This window comes from Triplophysa rosa, linkage group LG17 (genome assembly GCF_024868665.1).
Source record: "Triplophysa rosa linkage group LG17, Trosa_1v2, whole genome shotgun sequence".
NCBI lineage: Eukaryota > Metazoa > Chordata > Actinopteri > Cypriniformes > Nemacheilidae > Triplophysa > Triplophysa rosa.
This window is the reverse complement of record NC_079906.1, coordinates 9,670,593-9,695,130: the sequence shown is the minus strand read 5'-3', so window position 1 is coordinate 9,695,130 and position 24,538 is coordinate 9,670,593. Positions and strand designations below refer to the sequence as shown.

The 24,538-nt window shown below is 41.3% G+C and overlaps 2 protein-coding genes across 4 annotated transcripts in view; one reads left to right on the top strand and one right to left on the bottom strand.

Moving 5' to 3' along the window:
- Positions 1 to 9,044, top strand: part of LOC130568671 (transmembrane protein 132D) — a 28,739-nt gene extending 19,695 nt beyond the window's left edge. The window contains 4 exon segments of the mRNA XM_057357678.1: positions 3,929 to 4,134; positions 6,365 to 6,629; positions 6,710 to 6,901; positions 7,017 to 9,044. Of these exon segments, the coding sequence (XP_057213661.1) occupies positions 3,929 to 4,134; positions 6,365 to 6,629; positions 6,710 to 6,901; positions 7,017 to 8,381 (2,028 nt within the window). The 3' untranslated portion in view covers positions 8,382 to 9,044.
- A 3,003-nt stretch (positions 9,045 to 12,047) lies between these two features.
- The window catches only part of glt1d1 (glycosyltransferase 1 domain containing 1), a 36,360-nt gene continuing 23,869 nt past the window's right edge, over positions 12,048 to 24,538 (bottom strand). For 2 of the 3 annotated variants that reach the window (XM_057357486.1, XM_057357488.1), the window contains exons 9-12: positions 19,123 to 19,166; positions 18,831 to 18,951; positions 16,758 to 16,856; positions 12,048 to 13,110 (exon numbers count right to left, since the gene is read on the bottom strand). In XM_057357486.1, coding sequence (XP_057213469.1) covers positions 12,964 to 13,110; positions 16,758 to 16,856; positions 18,831 to 18,951; positions 19,123 to 19,166 — 411 coding nt within the window. In that variant the 3' untranslated portion in view covers positions 12,048 to 12,963. Of the gene's footprint in view, positions 13,111 to 13,205; positions 13,243 to 16,757; positions 16,857 to 18,830; positions 18,952 to 19,122; positions 19,167 to 24,538 lie in introns of all 3 variants that reach the window. The other variant, XM_057357489.1, reaches the window with a different exon arrangement.

The following is a 24,538-nucleotide window of genomic DNA, read 5'->3' as shown; positions in this document are numbered from 1 at the left end:
TAGCATCTCAACCGACTTGAATCGTCACATTTTGTAAACGATTTTTAACCGGCTCACGGTGAATTGTTAAATCCCTAATTAAAAGTCATTACATAAATGAATAACAATCAGAAAATTAAGAAATATTAATTAAATCATCGGCAGACATCACTCTGGCTAACTGGCTATTGGTATCGGTGGAGAAATGTAGTGTCGGTGCAACTCTATTTAGAAGACATTCCCAATCAACAAACAGGACATATGTATTTCACTTTTAAATTGAAGATTGTAAAAAGTTTGTTCTTGAACAGATTATTAGCATGTTGTAGTTATGTGTCATGAGCGTGGGTGGTGAGGACAAGGACAGAGGACCCAAGTGCAGACAGCGGGTAAGGGGTTAACAAGACAGACTTTAATATAACTAAAAAATACAAAACAAAGACCCACGTGGGGGAACATAACAAAACATAGCAACAAGGACAGGGACTAACTAGACTAGAAATAATAACAACACTTGACATAACCACAATAAACTAAACTAACTACAGAACAGTAACTCACCCACATGACACAAACAGAACACAACAGAACAATGAACCAGCACGAGACAGAAGACACAAGGGCATAATAAAGGGGATAAAATCAAGAGGGGACAGGTGCAGGACATGAACTAATTAACAAACAATAACGAGACGAAAGGGCGGGAACAGAGACGCCACACCGGAGAGTGGAAGACCATGAGGGACAAAACAGTCATCTCCACATAAAACAAGAGGTTCTATCATGGTTCTGCCACTAGGTCAAGAGAAGCAAGACAAGGTGGGGCAGAACCATGACAGAAGCCCCTCCTTAAGGAGCAGCATCCTGATGCTCCTCAAGGAACAAACAAGACTAGACAGACTGTGACAAAAAAAACATTATACAAAACACGACCAAAAACGTGATACATGGGGAAAAAAGTCCAAACAAAGACATGGTGCCGGCACGAAGGCCGGCTGGACAGCACATGGTGCCGGCTGGAAGGCCGGCTGGACAGTACATGGTGCCGGCTGGAAGGCCGGCTGGACAGTACATGGCGCCGGCTGGAAGGCCGGCTGGACAGTACATGGCGCCGGCTGGAAGGCCGGCTGGACAGTACATGGTGCCGGCTGGAAGGCCGGCTGGACAGTACATGGCGCCGGCTGGAAGGCCGGCTGGACAGGACATGGCGCCGGCTGGATGGCCGGCTGGACAGGACATGGCGCCGGCTGGATGGCCGGCTGGACAGGACATGGCGCCGGCTGGATGGCCGGCTGGGAGACCGGCTATCACCGGCTGGGCAGGCCTGGATGTCGAAATGACAGGACAGGATGTTGGTGGCTGGGCAGCGCTCTCCGGCAGCTGGGCAGCATCTCCGACGGCTGGGCAGCGCTCTCTGGCAGCTGGGCAGCAAACAAGGACAAACACACACAAACAGTCGACTCGACAGGCCTGGGCACCAGCTGGGAGACCGGCAGTGATCTTCAGCTGGAACAGGACACCGGCGGCCTCAACCCTGGAGGGGAATCCGACGACCTCAACCCTGGAAGGGAGCCCGGAGGTCTCGATCCTGGACGGAGTTCCGGCAGTCTCGACCCCGGAAGGGAGTCCTGCGGTCCCGACTCTGGAATGGAGCCCAGCGGCCTCTACCCTCCAAGGGAGTCCGGCGGATTCAACCCTGGAAGGGAGTCCGGCGGCATCGACCCCTCCCGCTGAGATCCCTTTGTCTGCTGGGTCCAGAATGGCTGGATCATTCTGTCATGAATGATGGGTGGTGAGAGACACGGAGACAAGGACAGAGGACCCAAGTGCAGACAGCGGGTAAGGGGTTAACAAGACAGACTTTAATTATAACTAAAAAATACAAAACAAAGACCCACGTGGGGGAACATAACAAAACATAGCAACAAGGACAGGGACTAACTAGACTAGAAATAATAACAACACTTGACATAACCACAATAAACTAAACTAACTACAGAACAGTAACTCACCCACATGACACAAACAGAACACAACAGAACAATGAACCAGCACGAGACAGAAGACACAAGGGCATAATAAAGGGGAAAAATCAAGAGGGGACAGGTGCAGGACATGAACTAATTAACAAACAATAACGAGACGAAAGGGCGGGAACAGAGACGCCACACCGGAGAGTGGAAGACCATGAGGGACAAAACGTCACTCTCCACATAAAACAAGAGGTTCTATCATGGTTCTGCCACTAGGTCAAGAGAAGCAAGACAAGGTGGGGCAGAACCATGACAGTTATGAGGTTAAAAAACAATGTATTGATAGAAATGCACTTACAATAGAAGTATATGGGGGCAATGTTATGCATAGGCTTTCATAAATAGCAATAACACAATTTTGCTTCATAAAGTCATTTCTATGTCAAACTCTGTGCGTGTTTGAGACTGAAGGGCAGTGAGAGGAAGATTGAATAACTGTGTATGGATGAGTATTGTATGGAGTACAAGCTCAATGAAGTTACAATCTTCATTTATTTGTCATCTTTATCAGGCTGTGATATTCTCACAGAGTCAAGCCCCAAAGTCTATAATGTGTTTTCAGACGTTCCCGAGCATATATCTGCAAGCCTGTTTATCTGAACTATCTAAGACTTTATGTCTTAGTTTTTCTCTCTTTGATGTGGGAATGCGCTTTAATACTCTCTCTAAAGCAGTGCTATTTTACTCCTAGTTATTGACATGAGGGAAGTCACAACCGCCATGAACTTTCTTTGTTCACATGTTTTAACACCCAATGCAATAAACTATGCAAATCAGGTAAGACAAAAAATTTCTTGCCAATTTTCATGCTAAGACTGTACAGAATCCGTAAGTCTTCAGGCCTTTTCAGATTCAGCGCTTAAACACACCAAACATTTTACACCTTTTCTGTCAATTGATAATTTTTTGATGATTCAGTGTTAAAGGGGTCCTATTTTGCCTATAAGTCTTTATTATATTTATGATGTGCTAAACAATCGGTGTTCATGTTTCGATTTTCCAAAAGTGCTTTATATATTACATATTTCATCTGTGTTTTACACCCTCATCTGGATTCTCAGAAAACAGGCTGTTGAGTTCCTGGTTCTATGAAGTCAGAGCCATTGAGAGAGAGAGAGTTGCGTCAACTCAAATGGAACAGTTTTTTTCACAGCAATGGTGGTTCATGGAGGCTCTCAATAGTTCCCGGAAGTTACTAGTAACGCATGGAGCTGCAGCAAAACAGACCGATTGTGACAAACTCTAACCCATATCAAGACGCAAGTCATTTAATGAATAAAAAAAAGACTATCTGAAGGCTCCATGAATCATGTGACACGCGAAAATTGCAAACTTCCGTAGCGACTGCCTCTCTCAATGGCTCTGTGTGAAGTCCCTCCCTCCGAAGTGCTCGCATTTGTCAAGCTGACCCAGTCTGTTGTGATTGGTCTACCGCTTAGAGCGTGTTGAGATGTCCCGCCCATTACCCTGTCTGTGTTCCAGGGGGCAGGGTTAATGTCATTGTTGGGGTTTGGGATGTCACTAACACGAGAGGAAGTTTGTTGTAGTCCCAACAAGCCGTTCATTGTCGTTCTTTGCTGTAAATTTTGAGCGTTGTAACATTGCAGATGTTGTTTATGCTTAAACAGTTACATTACACACTAACTAAAGTTAAAAAGGTGAAATCACAGCTCTTTTGGGGTAACTGTTCCTTTAATACATACATGAAATTACGCTAAAATGCTTAAATCTGTAGTTGTGCCACTTGTAAATGCTGATTTGAACTAAAATTATTCTTGGTCCCAAAATGCGTGTTTGCACTGATGCTAAGCACCAACAAATCCTCTTAAACAAAATTCTATACAAATCCAGCACAACATGAAAACCAGCTCACTTGGTGACGAGGATAACAGCGTGTACGTTTTTGATGTCCTCAGGTGTCCAACAGATGTGACTTTGTCTATGTGAATGGAGAAGAAACCCAGGGGCGACTGAGGGCGTTGGTGAACTACACCTACAGTTACCTGAGCGCTCAGCTGGAGATGAAGGTTTGGTTTCCACGTCTTCCGCTGGATATAGAAGTGTCTGATACAGAGCTCAGTCAGATCAAGAGCTGGAGAATCCCTATCATCTCTAGCAAGAGGTACATACACACAGTTTAACCAAAAGTGTGGACTAACTAGTGTTGTAGTCGAGACCACCAAAACCGAGACCAAGACAAGACCGAGACCAGAGGGTGTCGATACCAAGACAAGACCAAGACTTTGAGGGGCTGAGACCAAGACAAGACCAAGGCAGGCCGAGACCCAGTATATGTGTAGGATGTTTTATGTTCCATATTTTGTCACCCACCTACTGTAACATATTACAATTTTTGTGCAGGTAAAAATTCCAACAACTACACATAAAAAAAACTGTATTTACCCAAGATAAATTTAAGTCTGTGACCTTCAACAAAACATTCAGTGACTTAAAGCCGGGGTGTCCGATTTCTCTTAGCCGTTGTTGATGTTCAAATCACCAAAACAAACACACCCCTACCCCCATCTTTTGCTTTCGTCAGTGCTCGGCTCAACTAATGTCCGTCCTGTGCACTGTACACGTACACCTTACTGCTGATTGGTTACAAGGTTGTTTTGGTACTCGGCCCAACTTTGTCTAAACAAGCGTAATTCGTAAATCGGACACTAATTAAAGACATTATCTAATCAATAGCAAAATAGCTGTGTGTTGCTCAGAAATGCACAAAAGTTCAGATTTGTTCTATATTTGTTTGGGACTAGCCAAAAGAACAAAGACTTGTGTTTAAAACGTGTTTAATTGTGTCTAAGTCACCTATCAACTCAAGATTTATTGAATAATTATACAAAATCAATATCACATCAGATGTTATAAAATAAAAAAACAAGATCTCATACAAGTACCTTGTTTGCAATCACATCTCGGATATTGTGGGCCTTTGTGTGTATTCATTCAAGACAATCCCCCATTCTTCTCTTACCAGCAGTAAGAGTAACAAAAGTAACAGAAGAATCAAATAAGGAACAAGTGCTGAATGCTTTTAATCTCAGAAGTTTTACATCCAATCACATGAATGATGTTAACATAAATCAGACAATGCATCAGCAATTTAGTGTAATTCCCACAGTTGTGGTCTTGACCAGTCTTGAAATAAAATCCTGAGACCACTAAGTCTGAGACCAAGACAAGACCGAGACCAAAGACAGTCGAGACCGAGACAAGACCAAGATCATCAAAAAATGGTCTTGAGACCGGTCTCGAGTACTACACACTCGGACTAACATCTGCCTGCCATTTTCATGAGGTAAAGAATGAGAGTAAATGTGTCTCTAAATGCCATATTATGTGTCAAAAAGTGTGCATTGCATAAGACTCTTCACAGAATCTAAACTTTCTTTGGTGAAAAATATTTTTTAGCGTTGGCATGGTTTGCACATCATGACCTGATGACACTGCCTATTGTAGGTCTACTTTCAGACAGGGTCAAGTGGATTATGTATTATGAAAAACATTTTGCAAGATTGTGCAAGGTTATGAGATGGTTATGGGTTAAATACGTGGTTAAATACGATTGCGTAGTGGATTACATGAGACAAAAACATCCTCTCATTATTTTACACTCTGATCCAATCAAGCGCTTTAGTGATTTGTGTGTTTATGGACTTTCCTTTAAAGCTATATGAACTGTGTCCAATGACTCATCCTTAAGTTGTTCCAAACCCTGTATAAAATTATTTGTTCTGTTGAACACAAAGAAAGATATTTGAAAGAATGTTAGCAACTGCGAGAAAGAATTGTTGTATTTTTTGTTCTGTTGAACACAAACAATGAAATGAAAATAGAAATTTCTGTCCTGAATTTCTCACCCTCAAGGTGTTCCAAAACCTTTTAAATTTCGTTGTTCTGTTGTACACAAAGAAATATATTTGGAAGAATGTCAGCGACTGAAATTTCTGGGGCACCATTGATTACTATAGTAGAAGGAATTATTGTTGCTATATTTTTTGTGTTCTGTTGAACACAAAATAAAATATTTTGAAGAACAAACAGTTTTGTCCTTTGACAACCATTTTATTAGTAGTCATTGGTGCCCCAGAAATGTCAGTTGCTAACATTCTTCCATATATCTTCCTTTGTGTTCAACAGAACAAAGAAACGTATACTGATTTGGAACAACTTGAGGATGAGTAATTCATGACAGAATTTTCATTTTTGGGTGAACTGTTCCTTTAAATATTACTATACTGTGCATGCACATGGCATCACTCTCATATATACTAGTATGAAGACAGTAAAAGGATAAAATTATATAACTAGTTATCATTTACATTTATACTGTATGTGCCTGACAGTAAAGCAGGCTGGAGCAGTGAGGAGGAGCGTAAGGGCAGAGGATGTATGCTGCAGTTCCAGCATGCTCTGGTTCGAGTCTTCACTCACTTTGTGGCGAAGCAGTCGGACCCTCGGGAGCCCCAAGCCTTCTTCCTTGGCTATGACTGGCAGGTGGATGTGACCAAGCTGGTGCGGTACTTTTTAAAGGTGGAGGACCCTAAAATTGCCCATCTGCAGGCGGGCAGGGTTCTGTCTGGACAAGATGTGGGCACCACTTCTTTAAAGGTGAAAGGTCAACAGGATGTTACATCATCAATGCTGATCTTGTACACTGATTCCTATTAACCATGTGATTGTTCGTTTAGGTTCTGTCTCCGCTGTCTGACTCTATACTGGCAGAAAAGACAGTGAGGGTTGTGGATGATCGAGTGACCATCACTGAACTGGGCCTATAGTTGGTCAGCGGTCTCACGCTCAGTCTGCAGTTCAGCACAAGAAGTAACAGAGCCATCAGCGCCACCGCGACCACACGGGAAGTGCTCAGCAATCCCAAACAGGTACCTCATATGAAAATAGTGGGATGTATAATGATACAGATACCACTGTGTAAGTGTGCTAAGATAAGTGCAAAACAAACTCCAGCTTTATTAAACATTGACTTTTTTGTTACAGGATGCAGTACTGAGCTCCTGGCTTCAGTTTAGCGATGGCTCCCTCACCCCTCTGGATATTTATGATCCTACTCACTTCCGCCTGACCGTGACATCACTGGATGAGGGCATGATCTCTGTCAAGGACTCACCCTTGACTGTTGTGGCAGAAGGTGAAGGTCAAGGAACGCTGGTGAGAGTCGAGATGACCATTTGTGAGGTGTGTCAAAAATCCAAACGCAAAAGCACTCTAGCTGTGGGCACCGGCAGTGTTACCGTAAAGTTCCAGAGGAACAGCGAACGTCCTGAAAACGGCAGCATTAACAATAACGTCATAAGCAATGTTACAAACGCCACGGAAGGCAGCGTAGGACCATCTCCTGGTGGGATTGTGAACAGCAGTGAAAGTGGAAAAGGAGAGGGGGTGGACACCGAGAAGAAGAAAGAGCAGCCTGAACAAGTTTCAAGCAGAAATTCAGAGTCTGAGCGAGAGGAAAGCACTTTGACCACAGCGCAAGACTCGACTGCTGGGAGTACTGGAAATGATCTGGGAATGGGGCGAGCTGATGACGCCTCGGCCGGAGTGAGCAAACCTGGGAATATTGTGAACAGCGGCGATCTCTCGAGTACGGGAAAAGCAGACGCTGATGGCGGTGCAAGAACTTCTTGGAATAGTAATGAAGTTCCGGAGATCTCAATGGTAAGCACTGGAAAAGCTTCTGGGAACTTGGTGAATTTCCCTCCAAAGGAGGAAACACCCAATCAGAAACCCCCAAACAATGACTATGGAGACGATGAGGATGACGGTATTGATGGACCATTCTTAAACCGTCCTCTTACAGACCTTGAGATCGGGATGTACGCTCTACTTGGTGTCTTCTGCCTGGCCATCGTAGTATTCCTGATAAACTGTGTGTCATATCTGGTCAAGTTTCAGCACAAGCACACACCCCCTCAGGTTTCCGAGCACCCTGGCCATCGGCATGACTGGATATGGTTGGGAACAGATGCCGAGCTGGTTATGAATGTCACTGGAAGCCCATTGCAGCAGGACACTCACGATACAGCTGTGATCGACATCGCACCGAGCACTGAACCGGTGGGCACTCTTACACGAAGGACCTCCTGTCAGGTTTCTTCAGTGTCCAATGACTCTGGTGTTGGGAGCGTTGGATCGCTTAGAGCAAAACCAATAAGAAGAGAGTCCCTACACTCACCCACTAGCAAGAGGAAGAGGGTCCAGTTTACCACCTTTACATCCCTAGAAACACAGAATTCACCCGAGACATCACCACTAGAGAATGGACATGGCATTAACTGGGTGGGCAAAGAGGAGCATTGTAGCCCACCTTAGATGCCAGCTGTTGAGTCCTTTGAACAGTTGTGATTGTTGACTCACACGCAACTTGATATTTGTACCCATGGTGTCTCTATGTTCACCTCAATGCCTTCTGGGATGAAGTTGCAAAGGGTGTGATGTTTTATTTATGATCAGGCCTATAAGGTGATGTATTCTGTATTGCAAAAGGGGGAAACACAGTCATCTTGAGGTGACTGGCCAAGTTTTGTCTTCCTCAACAGGTTATATTGAAAGACTTAAAGAATAAATCGTCAGTTTGACAATTGGATGACACAAACTATAATCCACTGTAATAACAGTCATAATCTACAGTTTATTACATAATCCTTCCATTTTTTTATACAAAAACACATGGGATGTACAGATTAAAGTTCACTTTGTATGATATTTTGCCATATTTTTTGCCCGCATTTGTATGCATAAACTAGAATTTAGTTTTCCATTAAAAAGCCACAAAACATTATAAGGCCACGTTGTTTGTGCTGTTAGATCAATTATTGATCACAGTATAAACTGTGCCTACTGTATGGATGTACGTGCCTGGCCCTAAGTTAACTTCGGTCTGTGTTTGGTTATAATTTGATTTATTATTTATTTGTATTAATATTTCATTGTATATTCATTGTATTAAATTAAATTCAAACTACTCAACAGTTATTGATTCTTTGTGGAGGTCTACCGGAAGTTAAGTTCGGGCCACATAACATTTGTTAATGTTGTTGCCGCTGAAATTGTCTATACAGCTAAGGTCAAAAGAGCCCAGAGTCAGTTTTAACACACTTGTTAGTGCAAGTGTTGACAATTTTCATTTACAAAAACAACAAAATATGAATGCACATCTGTATAATGCATTGCATCTATAGTAAAAAAAAAATGCAGGATGAGTTGCAGTTCACACTTTTATCACAGTTCACTGTATCCTTAAAGAGTAAATATTTTGTGATTTTTAAGGTTCTGCTTTGGTTTATGGAGTGTCCAACAACAAGTTGTAAAAACACATTCATTTTCTAATAATAGAAGTTATTATTAGCTTACTTCTTGACTGGCCGAACAAATAACAGAAATTGAGCAAAAGTATCCAGACTCTGTTTTAATCATCCTCTGCGATTTTAACAAAGCAAATCTCTCTTGTGAAATGCCAAAATACAAACAGCACATTACATGTCCCACCAGAGACAGGAATATATTGGATCACTGTTACACTACTATTAAGGATGCATATCACTGTGTCCCACGAGCAGCTTTGGGGAAACTGAAAACAGCTAAACCTGTAACAAAGACTGTAAAAAGATGGACTAATGAAGCAGAGCAGGATTTACAACCCTGTTTCGACTGCACTGATTGGAGTGTCTTTGAAGCTGCAGCCACCGATCTGGACGAGCTCACAGGGACTGTGACTTCATATATCAGTTTCTGTGAGGATATGTGCATTCCTATCAGGACATTCTTGTAATTTAATAATGATAAACCATGGTTTACTGGAAAACTATACAGCTTCGTCACACCAAAGAGGATGCTTACAAAAGTGGGGATAAAATCTTGTACAACCAGGCCAGGAACAGACTAACAAAGGAAATCAGAGTGGCTAAAAAGACTAAAAACTGTTTTCGGTCAACGACCCGGCGTCAGTATGGACTGGTCTGAAGAACATCACCAAGTACAAGACACCACCCCCACAGTCTGTGGAGAATCAATAACTGGCTGACGATCTGAATGTGTTTTACTGCCGATTTGAAAAGACCAGACTCACACTGCACACCTGCTCTGATCTGCACTTCACACATGCAACCCCCCCCCCTCCTGCCTCCCCCACCATTCTACCTGTAGAGGATGTGAACCGGGTCTTCAAGAAGCAGAAGACCAAGAAAGCTCCAGGCCCAGACGGTGTTTCACTTGCCTGTTTAAAAGTCTGCGCTAACCAACTGGCCCCCATCTTCACACAGATCTTCAACAGATCTCTGGAGCTGTGTGAAGTTCCCCACTGCTTCAAACCCTCCACTATCCTTCCAGTCCCCAAAAAATCCAAAATCACTGGACTTAACGACTACAGACCTGTCGCTCTCACGTTTGTGGTTATGAAGTCGTTTGAGAGACTGGTCCTACCTGAAGGACATCACTGGACCCTTGCTGGATCCTCTTCAGTTTGCCTACAGAGCAAACAGGTCTGTTGATGATGCAGTCAACATGGGGCTGCATTATGTTCTACAACACCTTGACAGACCTGGGAATTACGCAAGGATCTAATTTGTGGACTTCAGTTCGGCCTTTAATTCCATCATGCCTGACCTTCTCTCAGACAAACTGACCCAGCTCTCCGTGCCCACCCCAATCTGTCAATGGATCACTAACTTCCTAACAGACAGGCAGCAACTAGTGGTAAACTCACATCCGCGACTCTCACAATCAGCACTGGTGCCCCTCAGGGATGCGTGCTCTCCCCACTGCTCTTCTCCCTGTATACAAACGATTGCACTGCAAAAGACTCCTCTGTCAAGCTCCTGAAATTTGCAGATGACACTACCATCATCGGCCTAATCCACAATAGAGACGAGTCTGCCTACAGACAGAAAGTTGCAGAGCTGGCTGTCTGGTGCAATCACAACAACCTGGAGCTCAACAAGCTCAGAACAGTAGAGATGATCGTGGACTTCAGGAGAACCCCCCTGCACTCCCAGCATGATGGTGAGTCATGTTCATGACTCACCATCATGAACAACACTGTGGCTGCAGTAGAGTCATTCAGGTTCCTGGGCACTACCATCTCTCAGGACCTCAAGTGGGACACTCACATAGACTCTATCGCTAAAAAAGCCCAGCAGAGGTTGTTCTTCCTTCGCCAGCTGAGGAAATTCAACATGCCACAGGAGCTGCTCACACAGTTCTACTCGGCCATCATCGAGTCTGTTCTGTGCTCATCCATAACTGTCTGGTTTGGTTCAGCTACTAAATCAGATATTAAGAGACTACAACGAACAGTCAGAACTGCTGAGAGGATTATTGGTGCCCCCCTGCCCAACCTCCAAGATCTTTACACTTCCAGAAAGAGAAAAATGGCTAAGAAAATCATTTTGGACCCCACTCACCCCCTCTTCGAACTGTTGCCACCTGGCCGGCGCTACAGAGCACTGACCACCAGAACAGCCAGACACAAGAACAGTTTTTCCCGCAGGCTATACTCAGCCTGAACAATTAAAAGCTCTTACTACCCCACTGTCCATCACATTGCACACTTGCACATAGCATCTGGAAACTGTACATTGTAAGAAACAATAGGTTAAACCTGTAAATAACACATCTGTACATTCTTTTAAAAAATGATATGTTGTTTTTTGTCTATATTTTTTCAGTGCATTATTTTTTTCTATTTAATTTCTCTTTAAAATATCTTAATGTATATTTTCACTGTTTGCACCATGTGTTCACTTTCCTCTGCACTAAGCTCTTGTCGCCAAGTCAAATTCCTTGTGTGTGTAAACAACACAATAAAGCTCCTTCTGATTCTGACTGACTCTCAAATGATTCGTTCGGCGATTCATCTGTCTAATCCCCTCCTTTCTGTCAGCCTACTATGATCAGATGGTCTAGTCTGCTGTGATTGGTCTACCGCACACAGCTTCGCAGTGTTGCAAACGAAATGTAGGCGGGCGTTGCACAGAGTGACGCAAATCATTCAGAGTCGACTCCTTTTTTTCCCAAGCCAATAACTTTGTTATTCATTCACTTTCAGCTTTACAACTTTGCAGGCTACTTACATTCACACACAGCAACATTACACACTGCATGAATTGCAATTTCGAGGACATTGTAATAGATACTCTTTAACGCTCGGTATGGGCAATAACAATAGCAACACTTGGCACATTCTTATACAAAAGTTTATTCTTATACTGCATTGTGCAGTATAAGAAATAAAACAGAGATACAGCAAGGATGAAACATTCTTGCTTAAGATAAAGACATAAATTCTTAGCTACATGCAATTAACAGAATAAATACTTTAAACACAAACTTATCTTTTGACCTCAATCCCTAAACATAAACATTTTCATATAAAGTAAAATGGTTAAATGTGTTCAGCAAAGTAATCATATGTCTTTATTTAAAGCAAACAAAATTAGCACATAATAATAATCTGTTTTCACAGAATCAGAGGTTCAGTCTGTACTTAAGAAAGGGTCAATAATGATAACCATAACATGTACTGTATTTATATAAGAAGATTAAAATAGTACCGAAAGTACCAGGTTTTGGCAACTGAATCAACTGACATAAAATACCAGCAATGCTTCCCTTTGTTTCTCTGGTCTGACCTTATAAATGCCACTGACAATATCCTATTCCTAAATATCCAATTTTACTACAGTAAATGTACAATAACAGTTTTGTCATTTCTGATGCAGCATAAATAATAAAAACCTATGCAATCATTCCTATAAACCACATTTTTTCCCTCTGTTTATCTTATTCCAGAGATAAAGACCACTGATGTCCTAGTGGTCTTAAGGTTTGCATTTCAACTACAAGAACGCATTTGTCCATTCATGATCTCTAAATGAAGAGTTCTCAAAGTTGCAAAAGACCTGAGACAAACATTGATCCCATCGTGTCGTCAATGAAGAGACTCCACCAGGTGCTGATAGGTTGTTCTCTCCTCCATCAGGTTGTGACATGTTTTAATGTAATTCTTTTCATTTCTCACCACTCGTTCCTGGAGCTCAAGATCCTCCAAAAGCTTTTTGGACATGCTTACAAATTCCTGTGAAAGTAAGAACAAGAACTGTGTTTTAAGGGCGATAACCATTTCATTCATTTGTTTACCTACAAATGAAAATTCTGTCATCATTTACTCACCCTCTTGTCATTTCAAACCGGTATGACTTTCTTTCTTCTGCAGAACACAAAAGAAGATATTTTAAAGAATGTTGTTAACCGAACAACTGTGGCACCAATTCACTTGCAGTGGTTTTGTGTCCATACATTCGAAGTCAATGGGTCTCGCTGTTGTTTGATTACCAACATTTTTCAAAATATCTTCTTTTGTGTTCTTCAGAAGAAAGTTAGTTGACGAATCAATAAATATCTATAAAAATATATCTTTCCCCCGATTATTTTTTTCCAAACTAATATTTAGTTTTAAATACATTTCTAACATCGATGAGATGCAAACACCATGAATCTCAATAGCCATTTTAAAAGCATGTGTGATTTTTCTCCTTTTAATCTGATTTAAAACACCATCAGCTGCCAGGTTTCCCTCTGATGTGATAGACAGGGTATCAGGTTTGCTTTCAACTCAGCAGGGGAACAGAAACCAGAAGGAAAAAAATCAAGTGATGCAGCTCGTGTGTCATATAAAGGTGTCGTCCACAACATGGAGCCTCTGACCTCGATCCAATAATATGATGAAACCAGAGTGTAAATGACATGTGGCGATGTGGCCTGGTGGGTAGGTGTGTGCCTTCCTAAAGCAGATTCCTACACTATAGCTGCAATCCATTGGCTCTCTATTGCCATTAATGTTTAAAACATAAAACTATCTATTTCTATACCTTTACAGTACATTTTCTTTTTAAGTCAAATGACGTGAAACTGACATTTCACATGAAATCCAACCCAGTGACTTAAATAACAAATAATAATATTACCATTGCAAATCAAGGTAAAGTGGGGATAATGTTTGGAACACTGATCATTTATGGACATGCTCAAACATGACTCTCGGAAATACTTGATTCTGATTCGTTAACTGCTGCTATTTTTTACAATAAAAATAAGTTTCATGTCATATCACACCGTGTTTTTTCGTTTTTATTATTTTAACTATAGTTCCATGTATCTTCATCTCTTTGCACATTTTATAAGTAGCTGTGTAGTACTTAAAAAAAAACCCCAGCTCAAAACATACATGTTCCGGATTTAACTGACTAACAAGTAACTGTCTATGTCTTGTGTCTAAAAAAAGATATTGTTCATTCTCTCCCTTGCTTACTCCAGCTTTAATCCTCCTAGCATGGCCTTGTAAACTAACGGTACTGTTTAGCGTGTTGACAAAATGTTTATATGCTCTCCTACTTGTAAGTCACTTTGGATTGGAATGTAAATGTAAAAGGGGTTAATGCAATGTAGTTGGTCATTAACTGCAAAATAAAGCTCTTCAGGGTCCTATAGTGTCAGTCTGGTTATACATTATCACCTAAATATATATAATCATGTAATATTTTAAATGAAAAACAGCGAATAAGACTTTTCCTGCTTTAGTTGAATCAACCACATAACTAATCATCATGTTTTTTTTGGATGTTATATGGTGGAAGAGCTCTAAAGCTCTAACTTAGCCACTTATAAAGTCAGAGGTCAGGGCTTAGAACAGCACACAGATGCTGTACAGGGTTCAAAGTCATCAGATAAATCTTTGTCGGGAAAAATCCCTCTATGCTGATTTGATTTAGTCACAAACAAAAGTTTAACAGTTATTAGACTGATAAGTGGCTTAGCGGATCGACATGATCCACATGAATGTTGACAGTTAATATACTGATTATCTGACTCTTTAATGTTAAAGTGATAGTTCACCCAAAATATCATCATTTACTCACCCTCTTGTCATTTTAAACCTATATGACTTTCTTTCTTCCACAGAACACAAAAGAAGATATTTTGAAGAATGTTGGTAACTGGCCCCCATTGAATTACATTGGTTTTGTGTCCATACAATAGAAGTGAATGGTGACCAGTGCTGTTCGGTGACCAATTTTCTTTAGAATATCTTCTTTTGTGTTCTGCATTAGAAAGAAAGTCATACAGGTTTGAAATGACAAGAGGCTGAGTAAATGATGACAGAATGTTTATTTGTGGATCACTTTCACACTTAGCCTAATGTTCATTGACTGAGGAAAGCAATAGCATAGATGTGCATTTAACAGCTACAATTAAATCTCAAAAGTAGCACAGTAACCTACGCAGAGATTGTGGTTTGTTATGCAACAGGTGTTTTGGTTATTGGTCAAAGGTCAGTGTAGGTGACTCTAATGCTGCGTTCCCACCAAACGCGAATGAAGCATTAAGCGCGAGTGATTTACATGTGAAGTTAATGCAAAGACGCGATAGGACATCCTGCGGTGCGATTCGCGCGAATGACGTGGCGCAAATTGAGCGTTTCGGGCGTTTGACTCGAATCACGCGAGTTGAAAAATCTGAACTTTGGCGAAAATTTACGCCGCGTTAACCAATCAGGATCTTGCTCTAGTAGTGACGTTATTATGACGTAGCGAGCGGAGGCAGAAATCCGAAACAACAATGAAGGACAAAATCATTGTCGCTGTATGTGGATACCCGGAGCTGTACGATACATCTTACTTTTATCGAAACAGGAATAAAAAGGATCTTGCTTGGAAGAAAGTGAGTGAGGAGGTCGGACAATCTGGTAAATTGTAAAAAAATGATCTTTACTCAATTTGAGCTATATATATATATATATATATATATATATATACACACACGAGACAGGAGAATTCGCGTCTGTTGTGAAGTGAATTTCACGCGCGAATGAAGCGAGTAAACTCCAAATGTTCAAGCATCCAATTACGCGCGAACTATGCAACTACAGAACTTCTATCCCTGCTCTTTATATAGAGCAATCCAATCTGCTCTTCTGAACAATTTCAACCATCTATTTAATATGCTTATCTCATAGGCTGCTATTGCTCAAAAGCAATAGCAGATCTGTCTATAAGGGAACCAAGAAAATCTATAATATCTGCAAGAGGTTGCTCTGTCATCGACTACATAATCGACTACATATTTCAATAAAGTATACCAGTATAAGTATACATTAAATACTTAATGTATTTAATGTATACTTATACTGGTATACTTTATTGAAATATGTAGTCGATTTTTATGTTCAAGGACCAGTGTGTAAGATTAAGGAGGATCTATTGACAGAAATGCCATATAACATACATAAATATGCATTCAGAGGTGAATAAAGACCTTACATAATGAAGCGTTATGTTTTTACTTTAGAATGAGCTATTTCGATCTACATACACCTTACATGGAATTCACCATGTTGTTTCTACAGTAGCCCTAAACGGACAAACTGTTCAGAGCACATTTTGTAAATAAGTTATCTCCTTCGGCAAGGAAGCGAAAAAGTGACATCTTAGTTCTGTGTCAGTGCTTCCAAAGGCATTTGCAACCTCACTGCTAGATGCCTCTAAATTTCACAGACTGGTCCTTTAACGGAAACCTTCAAATTAACCTCAGGAGCTGTATTTTCAATGCAATGTTATTTTCTCTTGGAGACATCTTTATACAAATGTTTTATGAAAAGTGCTGTGATATGATTTCAATATAAAGAATTAAGCTGTGTTCAATAATCCAAACAATTAAAAATATTACCTGAGGGGTGGTGTACAGCAGACCTGTGACCTCATGCTTGATTATTGCAGCGTTTCCTGGAATATCCCTCGCTAAAACAGGCAAACCTAAATCCATTGCCTAAAGACGACAGATTCAAATACATTAACATTATTTGGTCTTGTGGACATTGTATTTACATGTACTCATTTGACAAATGCTTCATTCAAAGCTAAAGTGCATTCAAGGTATTTAATCAGTATGTGTGTTCCCTGAGTTTAAACCTATGAATTTAGCATTGCGTGTACACCCGTTTACTGAAAAGTAAAATTGTTGAAATGTTGAAAACAACAGTAGCTCACAGTGCTTTTACTTTGGATTGATTTTATTATTTTTTATTGTTTCTCGATACAAGTGTAATCTAGGCTTGGTCTAGGCTTGTGAACATCAATTCACAAACTATACACCTGTTTCTATACTTCCCCAGTTTTAAAAAATCCTAGAAAAATTATTTACAGAAAGACTGGACAATTTCATTGAAAGAAACAATCTTTTAGATGACAGTCAATATGGTTTTTGTACTAATAGATCAACATCTCAGGCATTGATGGAATTTATTGAAGAAATTACAAATGAAAGAAAAGAAAGCTTTCAACACTAAAAATCATGATATTCTTTTGTATAAACTAGAGAGGTATGGTATTAGAGGGGTGGGTTTGGACTGGGTGAGTAGTTATCTAAAAGAGAGGCAGCAATTTGTACAGATTGGTGAATTTAAATCTTCATATATGAAAATAACATGTGGTGTTCCGCAGGGATCGGTCTTAGGTCCAAAATTGTTTATAATTTATATTAATGACATGTGTATCAAATATATTAAAATTTATTTTATTTGCTGATGATACAAACATTTTTTGTGTTGGGGATGATGTACAAGAGATTTTAGAGGTGGTCACAACGGAATTGAATAAATTAAAGAAATGGTTTGATGTAGATAAATTGTCGTTAAATATAAGTAAAACAAAGATCATGTTATTTGGAATTCCTAAAACAAGTTCAAAATTAGAATTGAAAATTAATAACATAAGTATTGAAAGAGTATATGAATATAAGTTTTTGGGTGTGATCTTAGACCACAAAATGAACTGGAAACCTCAAATAAAACACGTTAAAGCAAAATTGGCAAAGATTATAGCAATATTATATAGGTCAAGACATATATTGAATAATAAGTCAATATACAGTATATATAATTTTTGGATAGGTATTGGAACTATGTGGATGTGTAAAATGGGGCAGGAAATTAATAATCTTTTGCTTCATCCTGCTCCGTTTCGGATTTACTTCAATTTTGTTGCAGATTCTTGTGATTTAATGTTTTATGTATTTTGTTTTTGTTACACGCCAACATAGACTCTGTGTGTGTCTGTTTTATATATATATTTTGTTCTAAATAAAGAAATAAATATACGTGGGAAAAAGAAAATATGTGAATTTATCAATGAAATTATGATAACAGCCATTTAGCACTTTAATCCCACTGTGGGTTGAACTAATCTGGTCAGTGTGAGGACAGATTAACTAGATCTGCATTCTGTCCAACAATAATATTGTGACCATGATATGATATCCAGTAATGGGCACTGCACAAAGAGATTAAAGGGATATTTCACCCAAAAGTGAAAATTCTGTCATCATTTACTCACCCTCAAATTGTTCCAAACCTGTGTACATTTCTGTTCTGCTGAACACAAAAGAAAGTAACCAAACAGATCTCATCCCCCATTGACTCCCACAGAATTGATTTTCCCTACTATGGGTAAATGGGGCATGAGATCTCTTTGGTTACTGACATTCTTCTAAATATCTTCTTTTGTGTTCAGCAGAACAAAGAAATGTTACATTTTTTGTCAACTATTTGCTCAGTTTACTATGCTAAAACAAAATAAATGGGAAAAAAATATTAAATTGAAAACAAATAGAAAAAAATGCATTTACATGAATTGTTACTGACTTTTAGACCACACTGTTTTAAAAATATATAACTGCTTAATAGCTGGAACCAAGCACATAAATTGATAGTATTATAAGTAAAAAGTTTATAATGTTACAAACCTCTAAGATAGCAGCAGACATTCCCTCTGAGAGAGAGGAGTTTACCAGAGTAAATGATTTCTGCATAGCAGCATGCAGCTCCTCCTTACTCAATTCATCTGCTAGAAACACTCCTGCAGATCTACACACATACACAAATACACAAATTACATAAAACCAGAGAAACGTGAGCATGTGCGAGTCTGTAGTGGCAGTAATAAAGAACTGAGATTTGAAGATTAGAGTTCCTGAGAGTGAAAGATGGAGCTCAAAGCAGAAACAGATCAGATGTAAAGAAGATGAAGATGTTTACCTCTTAACACGTTCCTCAACCTCTGCGGTAAACACCGGATCTATCTGAAATGAAAAAAATCAACCATTTAACAAAAAACATTTACAAAGAGGAAAAAAAATCACAAACGATTAATAGTTTCAATGGTAGAAAAACGAAAAAAAAAAAAAAAAAGCTTAAAAATTAAAAAGCAAACACCAAAGGTAACAAATGGCATTGTGCCATCTTGAACATAAATAAAATAAAATATATTATTTTACATTTCTAACACACATTTCAAATGTGTTTTTTACACAAAAGTTTATAATAAATGTTAAATTAATGTAAAGCATGCAGAGGTTTGCGTTTAATGCACTTCAAATGTTTTGGGACAGTATGTTTTTCATGTAATGACCAACAAAATGCCAACGCAAATTGGTCAAGCAAGATTAAATAAAATACTTCTTTTTGCTTTTTTACTGTATTTTATTTTAAAAACTTCACTGTAAAAAACTACTTTAGTATTTACTTTTTGGGGGGGTAAAGTTTTGCACTAAATTTTACTGAAATTTTTTTTGTCATTTTTTTACACATTTTTTAAAAAGTTAATTTTACTAAATTTTTTGTGTCAAGTTTTTTTTTGTAAAATGGACTTAAAATAACTGCAAATTTTGCGCAAATTTACACAAAAAATAGTAAATCTTACTAATTATTTTTTACAGTGTTCTTGTCACGGTCCTACCTTCTTGTTTATGAATTTCTAGTCATGTGGCAGGATCGGGACGGAGCCCTTTGGTTATGTGTGGAGAGAAACATATTATTGTCCTTTTGACAATAATATGCGTTCTTTCCAGTGTCTCGTCATTGGCCCCGCCCCTCTCGTTTCCTGTATTGTTTCCCTGCCGTGTCTGATTACCCTCACCTGCCCTGTGTCATTATCCTTCGTTTGTCTCTCCTTTAAAATGCCCTCTAGTTTCATTGTCTTGTTGCTCGTGTAGTTCGTTCGATGTGTGCTATGTGGCTTGTACGTGCTGTTCTTACCCAGTCTCGTGCCTTGCTCCTGTTCCTGCTCCCCGTCTAGTGTTTGTATTCGTTATTATATTATTCTTATTATTTGGACCTTGTTTTGTCTTGCCCCCTCGTGGGAAGTTTTTGTTTTATTGTATTAGCCTCAGTTTAGTTGTTTCCCCATTGTGGGTGTTTTGGTTTCTGTTTTTGTGTAAATTAAAGTCTTGCTTGTTAACCCCTTCACTGCCTGCCTGCAATTGGGTTCTTCTCCACGCATTCCGTGACAGAATACACAAGCCACTAATGAACCCAGCAAGCAGTATGGACACTGTTCGCTCCGACCAGGCTCGTCTCCTCTGCGGCATTCGCCAGGGAACCGGAGACGTAGATGACTACGCGGGCCGGTTCCTCGAAGTCGCAGAGGAGACGGTGTTCGGGGAGGAGGAGTTGGTGACGCTGTTCAACCCCGGTCTCAGGGAGCCACTCTCGCGTGCTGAGATGAGGTCGCTGAGACCGCTGGACGTTGATGCGATATGGCTGTATGCTGGGGATCGATCGGAGTCCAGGGTCTCAGTTCAACCCACCTACTCATCTCCGCTGGTCGCGATCCCTGAGGGTCGTCCCCTGAGGATCGGGGTTGTGGGCGTCGCCACACCGTCCTCTCCACCACCAGCGAGCCTTGGTGGCAAGCGGGGAAGACGTGAGTCCTGGGGGTCCACGTCAGAGGAGTCCCAGCCAGAGCCAGCCGTGCCTTTTGCCTCTTTTCTACAGCCGACCTCCAGGCGGGTGGCTCGGCTGAAGAAAAAGAGGCAGCGGCGGGCAGCGCGGACTCCATCCCAGCCGGTGCCCAGTCCAGTGCCCAGTCCAGAGTCCCGTCCGGTGATCCAGCCGGCGTCCCGTCCGGTGATCCAGCCGGCATCCCGTCCGGTGATCCAGCCGGCGTCCCAGCCCGGTGCAGCCAGCGTCAAGCCCTGTCCAGCCGGCCATCCAGCCGGCCTTCCAGCCGGCGTCAAGCCCTGTCCAGCCGGCCTTCCAGCCGGCGTCAAACCCTGTCCAGCCGGCCTTCCAGCCGGCTTCCACCGGCGAGTCAAGCCCTGTGCCAGCCGGCGTCAAGCCCTGTCCAGCCGGCCTTCCAGCCTGCGTCAAGCCCTGTCCAGCCGGCCTTCCAGCCGACGTCAAGCCCTGTCCAGCCGGCCTTCCAGCTGACGTCAAGCCCTGTCCAGCCGGCCTCCAGCCGGGTCCCAGCCTTGTCCCGCCGACGCTCAATCGGCGGTTCCCCCCAGGACTTCCCCAACAAAGTCCCCCAGGACTCCGCGCCCTCGAGCGCAGCCGGGGACAAGAACTATTCCCCCAAAGACTGTTCCTCCCATGAACCCTTGTCTGTCCCCACCCCCCCTCCCATGTTTATTATTTTTGATGTCCCACCCTAGTCCTGTTGTTGTCTTGTCATGTCTGCCCTTGATTTTGTTTTCTTTGTTTTGCCTTGTCCTGTCTGTCACCCAGTCTGTCTTGTCTCGTCCGTCTACCCCTTGGTGAGCACCTGGAGGTGCTCATTAAAGGGGGGGGATTCTGTCATGGCTCTGCCTCACTTAGTCATGTTTTTCTTGGTCCTGTGGCAGAGTCATGACAAAGCCTTTGGTTATGTGTGGAGAGAAACATATTATTGTCCTTTAGACAATAATATGCATTCTCTCCAGTGTCTCGTCATTAGCCCCGCCCCTCTCGTTTCCTGTATTGTTTCCCGGCCGTGTCTAATGTCTTCCACCTGCCCTGTGTGGTTATCCCTCGTTTGTCTTCCCCTATAAATGCCTTCATGTCTCATTGTCTTGTGCTGTTGGATTACTTTCCATGTTCCTGTGTTTCCAGTGTGCCACCGTAGTGTTTTCTCCAAGCCTGTTTGTGAGTAAATGTTTATTTAGATGTTGTCAGTTTAGTTTAAGTGTTCTGTTAGTCTAGTTATTGTTCTTGTTTAGTCCGCTATTCTTATTCCCTTGTCTTTGTTATTTTACCCCTGCGTGGGTTTTTGTTTTGTGTTTTGAGTTAAATAAACTCTTTTGTTAACCCCTTCACGCCTGCCTGCATTTGGGTTCTTCAGCCACGCCAGTCGAGCATGACAGTTCTTTGAACATTTGTCTTTAATTATGAAACTACTCAATTTGATAATCATGTGTATGAAATCTGGCCAATATTGCAGCTAAACCTTTTAATCTCATTCAGTCAAACACAACAGAGTCAATGCAACCAAGTTTCAGCTCACATGTTTTCACACGGGACTCGCACGTGCTGTTAAAGAAATATGAAAAATTGAATCAGAAATATGCCATTGAATCAGAAAAGTAACATCAGGTCACGCCATGATGAGAAATGAGAATTTGTGTTATTATGCAGAAGTTCCTATGGCTTTTCTTTGCTTATAAGCAGTAAAGAACACAAATCCCAAGTTGCTATTTTTTCTCTTGCTTGTTTTATTCTAGCCTCTCATCTACTTTGTGAAATATTGTCAATAATACCAAATCATGGCGCGTGGACAAGACAACGTTTCATACTGATCATAATTTCCTACATGTCCAGTTTGTCCTAGGGGGAAAAAAACGGCATTTGAAATCCCATAGATTTTGCTGAGATTAGGGTCAGGACGGGGTTGTTGCTCAATCTGATTCATTACGATGAGGGCTTTGCGTGTATTGGCTGGCCGCGGCGGCTGCAGCACATGCAATTTAGGTCAAAGATGATATGAGAGCATGAGCACGGTTTGTTTTTATTCCGCTATCTGCCTATTCATTTTTCCTGAGTGAAATGCGATATTTGATGCACATTTGAATTCAATACAAGAGAAGAAATATGGGATTGCTGGTTAAACTAAAGCTACTGGCTATAAGAGAAAACTCAATGAGCAGATCTTGCCACGGGAACTGCTGTTTAATTGCAATTCAATAGGAAAAGCCTACATCGTGTAAGGTCAAAAAAATAGTAAAATAGAGAAAAATACAAGCAAAAATATGAATGTCCATATTTTTATAACATTTTAATACGGTCAACTTAAAAAAAAAAAGATGAACAATTTGTTAGCAAACTTATGTCCCAAACAAGTTAACATCCCCCCCTTTGAAACCAAAACTCACAAGTTATTAAAATATTGTATTTATATATAAGATCAATTAAAAGCATCTAAGGAAGGCAGGTAGATGCTTTACTTCAGTGGAATGCAGCTCTGAATATTTTTTTTCAAATCAAATCAAAAACGGAGCAAGAAAGAAAAAAACTAAAGACATCAGGAATCAATTTGATGCCATCAACATAAGCTCCTCCCCCAGCAAAACAATGATTCTTACAGCACTCTCCAGATATTGTTATCAAACAAAAACACACCATATCTTACAACAGCACACAAGGTGATGGTAGTATTGTCGGTTTGCCCCAAGCCAACCACACTCATACGGGAAAACCTTTGAACTTCACTGGAGACACAAAAAGACAGGAAAAGGAAAATGTGCCTCCATCTGATGTGCCGAACTCAAAGAAACATCACAGAAACATCACTTTGTGGCAGGAGGAATCACTGCATGTCTGTTGTAAAGTCACAGATGGGAGCGAGGCTGCAAAAATAAGATGCAACAAAACACTAAAGGTATGTTTAAGAGAAACTGAAGAACCAGTGAAGCCACTATATCAGCAGACCTGATCTGTTGTAAAGGTGCTGAGATTAAAGGAAAAGTTTAATCTCAGAAAACGTCTCGGTTACGACTGTAACCTTTGTTCCCTGATAGAGGGAACGAGACGTTGTGTTGAGAGATAGATTGGGGTTTGATCTTGAGAACCTATCATCTCCGAGAGGAATTTAAAAACGCCAATGAACTTGGCGAATGGCACGCGCATGCCAGTCTCCGCCCCGTGCCGAGTAACCGAGACATTCCCTTTCAGTAGGTCTCTCGACGTTAGGTTGAGAGACAGACTGCGGGTCCTATATGACACGCCACGGCGCTGAGCTGTATCACGAACTCAAGCGGAGCGACACTGACTGGACTAGCGAGTCACAAGTGAGCACTACCGCGAGACGTCATCTTCCAGTGGGATCGGTAACTAGTAGCATAACCCTGAGAGGCTCGTACTGACGGCCGTCACGGACAGTGGCGTTGTTCTCTATTAGCGAGATGCCGCCCGGTACTATAAGGGAACACTGGGAAGCACTGCTCTCTCTACTGAAAGAGTGTGCTACGGAGGCCACATCCTACCACAAGGGGAGGTTACATGTGGAGACACCAACATGGTCTCACTGGTGGGGAGAACTACATGTGATATTATGTTCCAGCCCGAGTAGGGGGCACACAACCCAGGTGGGGTGCCGAACCGGATCGTTTTCTCTAGTCAACGTGGTGGGCTAGTGTGCCCAGGCACCCCGACGGACTAGGACGGTCTGCTTCACCTTCCGAGGGGGGAAGGTTTGGTAGCT